This window comes from Caretta caretta, chromosome 16, assembly GCF_965140235.1.
Source record: "Caretta caretta isolate rCarCar2 chromosome 16, rCarCar1.hap1, whole genome shotgun sequence".
Lineage (NCBI taxonomy): Eukaryota > Metazoa > Chordata > Testudines > Cheloniidae > Caretta > Caretta caretta.
The window spans coordinates 3,257,005-3,272,698 of NC_134221.1; the positions used below are offsets into that span (position 1 = coordinate 3,257,005).

The 15,694-nt window shown below is 49.5% G+C and overlaps 1 protein-coding gene across 4 annotated transcripts in view; it reads left to right on the forward strand.

Moving 5' to 3' along the window:
* Window positions 1–15,694, forward strand: part of RGS3 (regulator of G protein signaling 3) — a 239,211-nt gene that overhangs the window by 28,578 nt on the left and 194,939 nt on the right. For all 4 annotated transcript variants that reach the window (XR_012665250.1, XM_075120455.1, XM_075120453.1 and 1 more), the window contains one exon: window positions 1,076–1,225. Coding sequence is in view for 3 of the 4 variants with exons in the window: in XM_075120453.1 (XP_074976554.1) it covers window positions 1,076–1,225 (150 nt within the window). In the remaining variant the exon portion in view is untranslated. The remainder of the gene's footprint in view (window positions 1–1,075; window positions 1,226–15,694) is intronic.

The window sequence follows — 15,694 nt, forward strand, 5'->3', positions numbered from 1 at the left end:
TCTGCCATGTACATTAGCCAAACTGGACAGTCTCTATGCAAAAGAATAAATGGACACAAATCTGACCTCAGGAATCATAACATTCAAAAACCAGTAGGAGAACACTTCAGACTCTCTGGCCACTCAATAACAGACCTAAAAGTGGCAATTCTTCAGCAAAAAAACTTCAAAAACAGACTCCAACATGTAACTGCAGAACTGGAATTAATTTGCAAACTGGACACCATCAGATTAGGCCTGAATAATGACTGGGAATGGTTGGGTCATTAAAAAACCTAAACCTAATTTCCCCAGTACTAATTTCCCCCTACTGTTACTCACACTTTCTTGTCAACTGTCTGTAATGGGCCACTCTCATTACCACTTCAAAAGTTATTTTTCCTCCCTTGGTATCCTGCTGTTAAGTGAATTGTCTCATTAGACCGACCTCACACTTGGTAAGGCAACTTCCATCCTTTCATGCATTTATACCTGCTCCTGTATTTTCCACTCCATGCATCTGATGAAGTGGGTTCTAGCCCATGAAAGCTTATACCCAAATAAATTTGTTAGTCTCTAAGGTGCCTCAAGGACTCCTCGTTGTTTTTGCTGATACAGACTAACTCGGCTACCACGCTGATACATGTGCTCTGTGTCCCAAGGGGGCACAGGGAATTACTCTGACCAGTGGGAAACAATTCCCTCTCTGTGTGGCAAATCTGCATCTAAACCCAGGGTGAGCTCACAGGTTGGCCCCTTGCCATGGTTCACAGAGCTGCCGCTACTTGCTGCTCTGTGTTACAGGTCAAGTGCATGCTCACAGAGTAGCCCTGTGGGCAGCGATCTCCTTCCCAGCTCCTGGACTGATGGCCGAAGGGGGTTAGAGGAGATTGCCTTATACATGATGCATCCAGAGGGGGGATGGGCCCTGGCGGGTGTCTGGGGCAGAGCATGGCTGGGCAGGGGGAATGATTGTACCTGGAGAAGGTGAGGTGGAGGGTGCTGCACAGCCTGGCGCACACCATGTGGCCACCGCTCTGTCTGTGCCATGTGCTGAGCGAGGCTGTTCTCAGCTGTGCTGTCTTCTCTCTGGCAGGGATGGACTGGAGTTTCCAGACCATGGAGATGGCGCGTGCGCTGTCCCCTGAGGTGAAGGTTGCCGTGGTCCAATCCTTGCCGAGGAAGCAGAGAGGGGCGTGTGTGAGCAGGCGGAGGAAGATCAGCCACTCCACAGCGAAAGGAAAGGGTAGGTGACTGCAGGAGGTCCCTGCCCAGAGGGAAGGGGGCGCCCAGCACTGCAGGGGCTGCCCTGGGTGGGCGCGGCGAGGTGCTGTATGGCTGGGGGATGAGTGGCTGCGGGGGATGCCTGCTTTGGGGAAGGGGAGATCACTGAGCATGGAGCAGCGTGAGCACAGCAGGGTGGTGCAGTGTCAGGGGAGCATGCAGCAACCACCAGCTGACAATAGCGCCCATGCGGCCTGCGAGATCAGGTCTGGCGTTGCAATACCAGGCAGCAGACTGGGCAGGCATAATCCCGGCCTCCTCTAGAAGGTGCTGTGAAATCATTCCCTCCCGCAGAGCTGGGGAGAAGCCGCCCTGACTACTGTCCAGGCCAGCAGCTTTGCTCTCCTGTGGCCCCAAAAGGGACTGCTGTGCTAGGCACTCCCCAGCGCCCCTGCACCTTGCAATGCAGTGAGAACGCTTGTGACAGGACACCCCGTGCTGGATGCACAGAGATGGAGGAGATGAGCTTGTTTTGCCCAGGGGAGGCTGCCCGAGCCCCATCCCAGTGGATTTGTAATGCCCAGTGGTATACAGACACGACAAAGGGTGGGCTGCTCCTCTCCATACCCACTGAGCAGTGACAGCCTGGCTGGGGCAAGCCCCCGCCCCCCGGCAGGGCAGTGCCTCTCTTCCCCATCTGGGGGCACCTCTTCTAGGGCTGCGAGGGGAGTCCCTACTCCAGGCCTGTTGGGCTGTTGCCAGCAAGGATTGCCATATGGGCTGGTGTTCCTGAGAGACAGGCACAGAGCAATTGTCGGGCTGTAGATTGTCAGCTTTCACCCTCTACCAAGCTGGGCTGGATCCGAGCCAGAGCCAGGGTCATGCTGAGGAATCCCTGAGCTGGCTGTCCCTGTCCCCAGTGAGTCTGTGCCTGCCATATGGGGTAAGCACGGTGGGAGCCCAGGACTGGACCAACCATTAATTCATGCAATTAAAGGCTCCCAGATGTGCAGTGGATCAGCCTGACTCAGCTCTGTCTCTCTGGGACACTGTTTCCATGTCTCCTGCAGCAGTGTGTGACCAGTGGCGGATTAGCCACTGGGCCAATGGGACCTGTGCCAAGGTACCCCGGCCAATTGGGGGCCCCCGGAAAAATGGGTACCCCCATGCCCTGACCCCGCTCCCTGGAAGGAGTGCCAGTTGGGCGGGCAGAGTGGGGCAAGCCCCCGTGTCCTGACCCCATTTCCTGGGCAGGAGCACGGGGGAAGGGAGTGGGGGGAAGGACGGACGGACTCCAGGTGGAAGGGGTGAGGAAGGGCCCCCATTTTCTCTGGCGCAGGGGCCCCACAAAACCCTAATCTGTCCCTGTGATGGTAGTTCATGCAGAGAAATCTGCTGGGGAATGCCCCCAAAATCAGTGGGGCAGCTGTGGGGCTACCCTAGGGGGTAGAGATTGGCCCGTGGCTGGCGGAGGAGTTAATGGTTCAGTCCCTGACTCCCAAAGAGCTAGGGTGAAATGACTGGGCTTCTTGTGGGGAGCGCCGTAGCTGATTTACAAGCACTGGGAGTAATTACAGCCCTCGGACCAAATGGCAGAACAGAGCCGGCACTGCCAGGAGAGGGTTCCAGTGAACTGGTGTTCCTAGGCACTGCAGGCGGGCAGCAGGTGGCTCTGGGGGAGCTTACGTCAAATTTCCAACCTATGGTGATGTCACCATCTCAGTGCAGTGTCCTGGGCAGGGAGAGGCCAAGGCTGAGAGGTGCACATGCCCGGAAGTGATGCATGGGAGATGGGGGTCAGGCCTCTGAGGGAAGCTGGTTTGAATGGTGACTTATCAACATTCCAGAAGTGTCTTGAGGCCCCACTGTGCTAGGTCCCATCCCAAAGAGCTTCCCGCTGACTAGCCAGGACAGCCAAGGGCTGGAACAGGCACAGTGAGCAGAGGTGACTTGCCCAAGGGTACCCAGCTGGCTGTGGCAGAGACAGGGACAGAATCCAGGTCCCCTGCTGCCCGGTGCATTGCCTGGTCCACTGGATCATGCTGCCTAGAGACCCAGGTGCCTCTTGTCACCTGACATTGTAGAAATCAAAAAAGTTTTGTCACCTAAAACTTGAAACAACAAATGTATTTGATTAAACCCAGTTATCAGCAAATCCCACCCCCTCGGGTACAGCCGCTGCAGAGCACCCTGGGAGGTGTCAGGATTTGCAGACAGGAGTGTAACAACTAACATTCCAAGCAGCGGCTCCCCATAAAGAGATGGGAACTTTACTGCTTCTGCAACAAACCAGTGTTCAGAGACCAGTCACTGGGACACTTCGGCCCCTCTGGCCCCTCTTTTATCTCTGAGTGCCCCCCTTTGATGTCAGCCTTTACTTCTCCTGGGGTGGAATGCCACGATTTGCCCACACTTAGAATGGGCTCTGGGCTACAGATGTCTGTGTAGCCACTGCGCTTACCCCACATGTCCAGCTGGGTTCAGCTCCTGTGGTCCCTCCCTGTGGGAGTCTGTGACCAGTGTGGAGCAGCGTGACCTGGCAGCCTTCTGACCCAGAGCAGGGCTTGCTTTGCAGCAGGAAGAGAGCATTAGAGAAAATGGATTTTAAAACAACTGCCTCCAGCTATGTGCCTTGCCTAGAGCCCTGCCATCCCCCACTGCCAACCTAGGCAGGCCCGACTTCGTCAGATGGCCTCAGCGGGGCCCTGTGGCTCAGCCTGGTTCCCTCTCACTGCAGATAGGGTCCTTTTTCATCCTGCCAGAGCTGTCTTGTTCTTTTTGTGTTCCCTTGTATCTTCTGTCCTGGTGCAAACCAGGTTTGGGGGTTGGCTGGAGAGGAGGCAACTAATAGAAAATAGTAGAAAACTAATAGTTCTGGCATTGCCCCTTGAGAGCTCAGTGTTTGCTGAGAGGTAGCTTATCTTGAGCCTTTCTTTCCCTTCCCAACAGCCCCCTATTAAACGAAATCAGTCTATCCATACAGTAGCAGCCCAGTCACCAGCCCCACAGACAGTGTTCCTCAGTTAGCCCAGAGCAGCTCTGGATCTGTTAGTTGCCAAAAAATCCTTAGGATTCTTTTGATGCTTAAATGCAGCGGGATCAGTGCATATACCATGTGCCCAATAGAGGGAGCTCTCGAGCTTCGCTGTGCACCATGCTCCTCTGGGCTGGCGTTGGCTCACTGCCCAAGCCAGCTGGCGGGGGCATCCCAGCCTTCTGGGTGTGTTTGTCCCGCCCTGGTCTTGGAGCCTGTGGGATCCCAGCCCTCATTAAACAGGGGGGCCGGTGAGAAGAGACTGTTCCAGCTCCTGTCCATCCATACTCCAGGGGCAGACTGGGTGCTGTGGAGGGTTATGGAGGTGGGTGGGACAATGCCGCCAGGCAGAAAACGACAGGCATCAGGCAGCGTGGGGAGGAGGTGACCAGCCCTCTGTGGAAAAAGAAGTGGTTCGGGACTATTTAGAAAAGCTGGACGAGCACAAGTCCATGGGGCCGGATGCGCTGCATCTGAGAGTGCTAAAGGAGTTGGCGGATGTGATTGCAGAGTCATTGGCCATTATCTTTGAAAACTCAGGACGATCGGGGGAGGTCCCGGACGACTGGAAAAAGGCTAATGTAGTGCCCATCTTTAAAAAAGGGAAGAAGGAGGATCCTGGGAACTACAGGCCAGTCAGTCTCACCTCAGTCCCCGGAAAAATCATGGAGCAGGTCCTCAAGGAATCAATTCTGAAGCACTTTGATGAGAGGAAAGTGATCAGGAACAGTCAGCATGGATTCACCAAGGGAAAGTGATGCCTGACTAATCTAATTGCCTTCTATGATGAGATAACTGGTTCTGTGGATGAAGGGAAAGCAGTGGACGTGTTGTTCCTTGACTTTAGCAAAGCTTTTGACACTGTCTCCCACAGTATTCTTGCCAGCAAGTTAAAGAAGTATGGGCTGGATGAATGGACTATAAGGTGGATAGAAAGTTGGCTAGATTGTCGGGCTCAACGGGTAGTGATCAATGGCTCCATGTCTAGTTGGCAGCTGGTATCAAGTGGAGTGCCCCAAGGGTCGGTCCTTGGGCCGGTTTTGTTCAATATCTTCATAAATGATCTGGAGGATGGTGTGGATTGCACCCTCAGGAAGTTTGCAGACGACACTAAACTGGGAGGAGAGGTAGATACGCTGGAGGGTAGGGATAGGATACAGAGGGACCTAGACAAGTTGGAGGATTGGGCCAAAAGAAATCTGATGAGGTTCAACAAGGACAAGTGCAGAGTCCTGCACTTAGGACAGAAGAATCCCATGCACCGCTACAGACTAGGGACCGAATGGCTCGGCAGCAGTTCTGCAGAAAAGGACCTAGGGGTTTCAGTGGACGAGAAGCTGGATATGAGTCAACAGTGTGCCCTTGTTGCCAAGAAGGCCAATGGCATTTTGGGATGTATAAGTAGGGGCATTGCCAGCAGATCGAGGGACTTGATCGTTCCCCTCTATTCGACATTGGTGAGGCCTCATCTGGAGTAGTGTGTCCAGTTTTGGGCCCCACACTACAAGAAGGATGTAGAAAAATTGGAGAGAGTCCAGCGGAGGGCAACAAAAATGATTAGGGGACTGGAACACATGACTTATGAGGAGAGGCTGAGGGAACTGGGATTGTTTAGACTGCAGAAGAGAAGAATGAGGGGGGATTTGATAGCTGCTTTCAACTACCTGAAAGGGCGTTCCAAAGAGGATGGATCTATATTATTCTCAGTGGTAGCGGATGACAGGACAAGGAGTAATGGTGTCAAGTTGCAGTTGGGAGATTTAGGTTGAATATTAGGAAAAACTTTTTCACTAGGAGGGTGGTGAATCACTGGAATGCGTTACGTAGGGAGGTGGTGGAATCTCCTTCCTTAGAAGTTTTTAAGGTCAGGCTTGACAAAGCCCTGGCTGGGATGATTTAATTGGGGATTGGTCCTGGTTTGAGCAGGGGGTTGGACTAGATGACCTCCTGAGGTCCCTTCCAACCCTGATATTCTATGATTCTATGATTTAGGATCGGTTGTCCCTCAGTAAATACAATCCACCAGAGAAGTATTTCAGTTACTTTCCAGACTTAATTTCTAAATGGCACTCCAACTCGTCTCTCCTGGTATTGCTGATGTCCGGTGATGTGTTCTAAATAGATGTCCCTCAACTACCTGATGGCATCTGATACCATGAGTTGCCGCATCAGCCAAGTGTAGTGCTGACCACATTCCACATTCCTGCAACACTTGCTTGTTAGTAGGATCCCATGTGCCCAGGGCTCCGACGATCAGCGCATGAGTTTGGACCTAGTAACTCCTAGCTCTCAAGGTGTCAGCCCGAGGGGTGTATTTCTCCAGCTTTTGAGCTTGGGTGTCACGGAAGGCCAGGGTTCTGTTCTCAAAAGGAACTGTGACATCCACCATGATGATCTTCTTCTGTGCCTCATTAGTGATGACGATGTCTGGTCGCAGTTGGCTGTCCGTTCCAGGGATGGTGGAGTTCACGACCACCTTCCCCATGGGTGGCGGGATGGCTCTGACTAGGCAATCCTGGATGGTGTTGTCGTGCAGCTGCCAGGCTCTGGAATGAGGCTTGCAGATACACAGGACATGGGGTAGGGTCTCATTGGCACAGCTGCACTTCCTGCATCGCTTGTCCCGATTTCCATGGCAGACAGCTCCGTTCAGCGGGACGCAGTTGAGACGGGCCCTGTGGATGAACCTCCAGTCAGCAAATTGGGTGAAGCTGGAAGTGATTGCCCCTGGAAGTGATTGCTTGGATGTCACCTCAAAGGCCTTGCCCTGGTCCGGCTTCCATTTCAGGTTTCCCACGTACTGGCGGCAGATAGCATCCTTCAGGGTTGTCTCCAGCATGTTTCTAGCTCTCAGAGTGATAACTGTGTGCTCTGTGATCTTCACCTGTGGCACCAGGACTCCCAGCTCCTGGCATTCCTCGTACCACGTCCAGTGGCAGCCGATATGCTTCTCCAGTCATCTCGTAGCATTGCAAGCATGAGTCCAAAGCAAAGCCTCTCCCCACTCTTCCAAATTCACCTTCCAGGGAGCCGCTCAGGTAGGTGGCGACCTCTTGGTTGGAGCGGGTCCTGGTGATTCACTTCTTCATGACATCATGCATAGCACTTGCTGCGATGTTCCTCACCATGGCGTCCGGGCATGTCAGAAGGCATGAGTGATCACTGCAACATCGCACAGATCACCCATTTGAGGGACCTTGGCGCCGCTCTGCCTGTGCGAGATGTACACCAGTTCATTGCTGGCCCTCTGGAGAAGAAACATCCACTTCTTCACTAGCTGCCTGATGGTGTTGTCCATCTTCTTGAGAGGTACCGTCACCATGGCAGATCCCCTCAGGACAAATGAAATACAGGGGATCAGGAAGGTGTTCAAGGTGCTGATCTTCTGCCATGGTGGCAGTAGGGAGGAGTCGATCTTGGCCACATCCCATAGGATTGCTGGGACCGTATCCTCAGATGTCTGCTGGACATGGAAACCCGTGGGCGTGCCCAGATGTTGGTATGCTTGCCCATCTTCAAGGAAGATCATGGGTTCACCCTGGATCTAGAATGGTGTCGCCTGGACCAAGTCCCTTCTACTGCCATTGATATGCAGGGATGCGCATTTCCTAGCGTTAAAGTGGAATCCCATCAAGTTGGTAGCCTGGCTGGTGACATTGAGCATTTGTTGGAGACTCTCAGGGCTGTCTGCGATAAGGACCAGATCCTCTGCGTAGGCCAGGATATTCATTCTGTTGCCATACAGGTCCAAACAGTCTAGACCACTGGAGATCACTCAAATGTGTGGTTCCATGGCTAGGTTGAAAACAGTGGGGCTGAGGGGACTGCCTTGCTTCATGCTGCTACGGATTGGAATTTTTGGAGTCTCTCCTTCCATGCAGCGGATGGTGGTGGTACAGCCTACATAAAGTTACTGGACCAGTTTTAGAAAGTTTTCAGTCATCCCATATTCTTGGAGCATGGCAAAAATATGCTGATGGGACATGGATCTGAAAGCATTAGCCAGGTCAAGTCATGTTATGGCATATTGCCTCAGTGCCCTTCTGGCTCTGTGGATGGCAGTTCGAAGGACAAAGTTGTGTTCGTAAAAGGGTTCACATGACAGGAAGCCTTCCTGGATGGAGCTCCTCTGTTCACTGACCAGTCTGTTAACCCAGCCGTGAGGCAGCTGGTATAAAATTTGTACATGCTGGAACAGAGAGAGATGGATCTCCAGTTGCTGGAGTCATCTCTCTTGCCTTTCTTTACCTAAAATAGCCAAAATTGATCACTTTGGCACAGAGGCGGCACATAGGGGGAGGGGCACATGGATTTCTGCCAGGGTTTATACTTTTATTTCTTTTTTTGGCATACTATCAAAACCTTTAAATTGTGCCCCCTCCCACTATCAACAGTTACTCGTCGCCTCTGCTTTGGCAAGAGGATCTGTTCACTGATCACCTAGGCCGAGTTGATGTGTCTGTGCAGACAGAACGCTCCTGAGGTCTTTTCCCCAGTTCATCACTAGATGGCAAGGGAGAGCCCATTCAGACGCTGCTTACACACAGGACCCAGCACAATGGGTGCGTAAATAACAGCTTGGCTGCAGTGTACAGATCTGCCTGTGACGTTCTGAACCCTCCCGGCCCTCCAGACAGGCTCCGCCTGCAGGGCCATTTGCTTCCTGCTCCAGGCCAGTGGTCTCCAAACTTTTTTGATCGCGCACCCCTGCCAGTAAAAATGTTTTGAGCGCACATCCCCAATATATGTATATTTATTTATTTATAAATTATATACATGTACTACTGTTCTAATATATTATGTACATTATAAAACATACACAAAAATAGAAATTAAAAAAGGATGAGATAAAGATGAAATAAACAATATTTTTAAAATATTTCATAGAATCATAGAATATCAGGGTTGGAAGGGACCTCAGGAGGTCATCTAGTCCAACCCCCTGCTCAAACCAGGACCAATCCCCAATTAAATCATCCCAGCCAGGGCTTTGTCAAGCCTGGCCTTAAAAACTTCTAAGGAACATCTGATGAAGTGAGCTGTAGCTCACGAAAGCTCATGCTCAAATAAATTGGTTAGTCTCTAAGGTGCCACAAGTACTCCTTTTCTTTTTGCGAATACAGACTAACACGGCTGTTCCTCTGAAACCTAAGGAAGGAGATTCCACCATCTCCCTACGTAACGCATTCCAGTGTTTCACCACCCTCCTAGTGAAAAAGTTTTTCCTAATATCCAACCTAAATCTCCCCCACTGCAGCTTGAGACCATTACTCCCTGTTCTGTCATCTGCTACCACTGAGAACAGTCTAGAGCCATCCTCTTTGGAACCCCCTTTCAGGTAGTTGAAAGCAGCTATCAAATCCCCCCTCATTCTTCTCTTCCTTAGACTAAACATCCCCAGTTCCCACAGCCTCTCCTCAGAAGTCATGTGTTCCAGTCCCCTAATCATTTTTGTCTCCCTCCGCTGGACTCTTTCCAATTTTTCCACATCCTTCTTGTAGTGTGGGGCCCAAAACTGGACACAGTACTCCAGATGAGGCCTCACCAGTGTCAAATAGAGGGGAACAATCACATCCCTCGATCTGCTGGCAATGCCCCTACTTATACATCCCAAAATGCCATTGGCCTTCTTGGCAACAAGGGCACACTGTTGACTCATATCCAGCTTCTCATCCACTGTAACCCCTAGGTCCTTCTCTGCAGAACTGCTGCCGAGCCATTCGGTCCCTAGTCTGTAGCGGTGCATGGGATTCTTCCGTCCTAAGTGCAGGACTCTGCACTTGTCCTTGTTGAAACTCATCAGATTTCTTTTGGCCCAATCCTCCAATTTGTCTAGGTCCCTCTGTATCCTATCCCTACCCTCCAGCGTATCTACCTCTCCTTCCAGTTTAGTGTCATCTGCAAACTTGCTGAGGGTGCAATCCACACCATCCTCCAGATCATTTATGAAGATATTGAACAAAACCGGCCCCAGGCCCGACCCTTGGGGCACTCCACTTGATACCGGCTGCCAACTAGACATGGAGCCATTGATCACTACCCAGTGAGCTCGACAATCTAGCCAGCTTTCTATCCACCTTATAGTCCATTCATCCAGCCCATACTTCTTTAACTTGCTGGCAAGAATACTGTGGGAGACAGTGTCAAAAGCTTTGCTAAAGTCAAGGAACAACACGTCCACTGCTTTCCCTTCATCCACAGAACCAGTTATCTCATCATAGAAGGCAATTAGATTAGTCAGGCATCACTTTCCCTTGGTGAATCCATGCTGACTGTTCCTGATCACTTTCCTCTCCTCTAAGTGCTTCAGAATTGATTCCTTGAGGACCTGCTCCATGATTTTTCCGGGGACTGAGGTGAGGCTGACTGGCCTGTAGTTCCCAGGATCCTCCTTCTTCCCTTTTTTAAAGATGGGCACTACATTAGCCTTTTTCCAGTTGTCCGGGACTTCCCCCGATCGCCATGAGTTTTCAAAGATAATGGCCAATGGCTCTGCAATCACACCTGCCAACTCCTTTAGCACTCTTGGATGCAACGCATCCGGCCCCATGGACTTGTGCTCGTCCAGCTTTTCTAAATAGTCCCGAACCACTTCTTTCTCCACAGAAGGCTGGTCACCTCCTCCCCATGCTGTGCTGTCCAGTGCAGTAGTCTGGGAACTGACCTTGTTCGTGAAGACAGAGGCAAAAAAAGCATTGAGTACATTAGCTTTTTCCACATCCTCTGTCACTAGGTTGCCTCCCTCATTCAGTAAGGGGCCCACACTTTCCTTGGCTTTCTTCTTGTTGCCAACATACCTGAAGAAACCCTTCTTGTTACTCTTAACATCTCTTGCTAGCTGCAACTCCAGGTGTGATTTGGCCCTCCTGATTTCACTCCTGCATGCCCGAGCAATATTTTTATACTCATCCCTGGTCATTTGTCCAATCTTCCACTTCTTGTAAGCCTCTTTTTTGTGTTTAAGATTAGCAAGGATTTCACTGTTAAGCCAAGCTGGTCGCCTGCCATATTTACTATTCTTTCTACACATCGGGATGGTTTGTCCCTGTAACCTCAGTAAGGATTCTTGAAAATATAGCCAGCTCTCCTGGACTCCTTTCCCCCTCATGTTATTCTCCCAGGGGATCTTGCCCATCAGTTCCCGGAGGGAGTCAAAGTCTGCTTTTCTGAAGTCCAGGGTCCGTATTCTACTGCTTTCTTTTCTTCCTTGTGTCAGGATCCTGAACTTGACCATCTCATGGTCACTGCCTCCCAGGTTCCCATCCACTTTTGCTTCCCCTACTAATTCTTCCCGGTTTGTGAGCAGCAGGTCAAGAAGAGCTCTGCCCCTAGTTGGTTCCTCCAGCACTTGCACCAGGAAATTGTCCCCTACATTTTCCAAAAACTTCCTGGATTGTCTGTGCACCGCTGTATTGCTCTCCCAGCAGATATCAGGGTGATTGAAGTCTCCCATGAGAACCAGGGCCTGCAATCTAGTAACTTCCGTTAGTTGCCAGAATAAAGCCTCGTCCACCTCATCCCCCTGGTCTGGTGGTCTATAGCAGATTCCCATCACAACATCACCCTTGTTGCTCACACTTCTAAACTTAATCCAGAGACACTCAGGTTTTTCTGCAGTTTCATACTTGAGCTCTGAGCAGTCATACTGCTCCCTTACATACAGTGCAACTCCCCCACCTTTTCTGCCCTGCCTGTCCTTCCTGAACAGCTTATATCCATCCATGACAGTACTCCAGTCATGTGAGTTATCCCACCAAGTCTCTGTTATTCCAATCACATCATAATTCCTTGACTGTGCCAGGACTTCCAGTTCTCCCTGCTTGTTTCCCAGGCTTTGTGCATTTGTGTATAGGCACTTCAGATAACCCGCTGATCGCCCCTCTTTCTCAGTATGAGGCAGGAACCCTCCCCTGTCGCGTGCTCCTGCTCATGCTTCCTCCCGATATTCCACTTCCCCACTTACTTCAGGGCTTTGGTCTCCTTCCCCCAGTGAACCTAGTTTAAAGCCCTCCTCACTAGGTTAGCCAGCCTGCTTGCGAAGATGCTCTTCCCTCTCTTCGTTAGGTGGAGCCCGTCTCTGCCTAGCACTCCTCCTTCTTGGAACACGATCCCATGGTCAAAGAATCCAAAGCCTTCTCTCCGACACCACCTGCGTAGCCATTCGTTGACTTCCACGATTCGACGGTCCCTACCTAGGCCTTTTCCTTCCACGGGGAGGATGGACGAGAACACCACTTGCGCCTCCAACTCCTTTATCCTTCTTCCCAGAGCCACGTAGTCTGCAGTGATCCGCTCAAGGTCATTCTTGGCAGTATCATTGGTGCCCACGTGGAGAAGCAGGAAGGGGTAGCGATCCAAGGGCTTGATGAGTCTCGGCAGTCTCTCCGTCACATCACGAATCTTTGCTCCTGGCAAGCAGCAGACTTCTCGGTTTTCCTGGTCGGGCGGCAGATAGATGACTCAGTCCCCCTGAGGAGAGAGTGCCTGACCACCACCACCCGCCTCCTTCTCTTGGGAGCGGTGGTCGTGGAAGCCCCAACCCTAGGACAGTGCATCTCATGCCTTCCAATTGGCAGAGTCTCCTTCTGCTCCCTTCCCTCAGATGTATCATCTGGGCCACTCCCCACAATGGTACCTGTGGAGAGAACATGAAAACGGTCACTTACCTGTATCTGCATTGCTGGTACATGGACGTTCCCCGTTTTTCTTATGGAGGTCACATGATGCCAAATTTCTTCCCCATCCTCCTGTCCCCACTGCGCAGCCTGCTCTGAATCTTCAGAAATTTGTGCCCGTAGAAGCATATCCTGACGTCTGTCCAGGAAATCTTCAGTTTCTGTTATGCAACGCAGGGTCGATACCTGTTGCTCCAGACCTTGAACCTTCTCTTCCAATATGGAGACCAGCTTGCACTTTGTACAGACAAAGTCGCTTCTGTCCTGTGGAAGAAAGACAAACGCACATCCAGTGCAGGTCACAACAGCTGAACACTCCCCATCCATATTACCTTCCTTCTACGAGCTTCCTCAGGAGTTGCAGTGACTACTCAGAGAAGCCAGCAAGATGTAAGCCTTGGTGGGCTCTCCCCGGGCGAACTCCCAGGCAAACTCCTTCTGTTAGCTGCTGTGCTGTTCGCTGCTCTAACGCTAACCCTAAAAATATTTATTTTATTTTATTAACGGTACAAAAACATTTTGCTCACTAAAAAATTATTATTAATAATAATATTTTTTGTGAGAGCAATGTGATTGACTATACTTCGTTGTTTTTGAAAATCTTGGTTTAACACTTTGTGATACAGCGACTCAAAGGTCTGGCTCTAAGTTCAGCCTATTTCGATGCTTGGTTTTAATGGCTGTCGTAGCTGAAAAAGATGCCTCACAAAGGTACATGGATCCAAAGGGAAGAAGTGCATCGTTGGCTGCGCTTACTAAATCGTGATACTCATTTTTCAATCCCAGCCACCAATTATTCAAAGGGTTTTGTTGAAATTTGGCTAGTAAATATCCATCTTCCCTGATGTCAATCAGTTCTTGCAAACTAATCGGAAGGTGTTGCATTTTTATATTTTTAACAAATGAGTTCAAAACCCACTGAAACTCTTCATTTGGAAGATTTTTAAACAGGTTAGAAAATTCTGTTTCCAAGTTTTTTAAGTGTGCAGATATGAGAGTTTTTATAGGCGACACACTTACATCATTTTCGGCAACAAAATCACATAACGATGGAAACATTTCCAAACATCCATTTTCAAAATGCTCTCTCCATAGCACGAGTTTCTTTAGAAAAGCAGTTACTTTCTCACTCATTGTTAAAACGTCACCTTTACCTTGAAGGGACAGATGAAGTGTGTTTATTTTTTTGAAAATATCTGCTAGGTAGCATACTACTGACAGCCACTTGTCATCACGGAAAAGGTCAGCAAATTTGGAACACTTGTCTTTTTGTAAAAGAAAAATGTGTAACTCATCTTTAAGTTCGACAACTCTTTTAAGCACTTTGCCAAGAGATAACCAGCAAACCTCTGTGTGGTACAAAAGATTTTCATGATCACTCCCCATCTCATTACAAAGTGTTGTAAAGATTCTACTATTTAAAGGTCTTGTTTTTATAAAATTAACCACATCGATGACATTCTGTAGCACTTTGTGCACTTCTGGCTCCAACTTCTTTGCTGCAATAGCTTGCCTATGAATGATGCAGTGAATGAATTTCACGTGTGGTTCTATCTCTGTAACCTTACCCCGGAATCCCTTTTTTATTCCAGTCAAAGCAGCCGCTTCATCAGTGGTTACACTTACACAGTTTTTCCATAAAACATTGTTTTTATTAAAGAAGTCATTTACTGTTGAGAATATATCTTCTCCGGTACATCTTTCCCTTCGTGGCTCACAAAAAAGTAGTTCTTTGTGTATTTCATTATTGAAACAGAATCTAGCAAATACCATAAGCTGACACGTTAGAAACATCTGTACTTTCATCCTACTATATAGCAAACCTCCCACACTGCGTAATTTGTTCTAATACTTGTTTCTTCAAATCTTCAGCAATGGTTTCTAGGTGTTTTCCAACAGTATTTGCTGACAAAGGAATGCATTTTAGTTTGTCGCCATATTGTTTTCTGTGTATTATTTCAGCCATTTTTACCGCGGCAGGAAGAAGTGATTCCCCAATGGTATGTGGTTTTTTGTCTTTCGCTATTAAGTAAGAAACCTCAAAAGAGGCTTGTCATAAATATAAAGGGAAGGGTAAACCCCTTTAAAATCCCTCCTGGCCAGAGGAAAAATCCTCTCTCCTGTAAAGGGTTAAGAAGCTAAAGGTAACCTCGCTGGCACCTGACCAAAATGACCAATGAGGAGACAAGATACTTTAAAAAGCTGGGAGGAGGGAGAGAAACAAAGGGTCTGTGTCTGTCTATATGCTGCTTTTGCCAGGGATAGAACAGGAATGGAGTCTTAGAACTTTTAGTAAGTAATCTAGCTAGGTATGTGTTAGATTATGATTTCTTTAAATGGCTGAGAAAAGAACTGTGCTGAATAGAATAACTATTTCTGTCTGTGTGTCTTTTTTGTAACTTAAGTTTTTGCCTAGAGGGATTCTCTATGTTTTGAATCTAATTACCCTGTAAGGTATCTACCATCCTGATTTTACAGAGGTGATTCCTTTACTTCTATTTACTTCTATTTCTATTAAAAGTCTTCTTGTAAGAAAACTGAATGCTTTTTCATTGTTCTCAGATCCAAGGGCTTTCAGATCCAAGGGTTCTCAGATCCAAGGGTTCAGATTCATATAAGGGGCGGCATTCTGGCCAATCTTAGGGCGCAGCTCCTCCGGCTGCCCTTTTTTTTTTTCTTTTTCTTTTCCTCCGGCGGCGCTTCTCCGGCCACGCCGCCCTGTTTGTTCCCGCAGTGCTCCTCCGGCCGTGGCCCCCAATGGATGGTCTTGCGCACCCCCCTG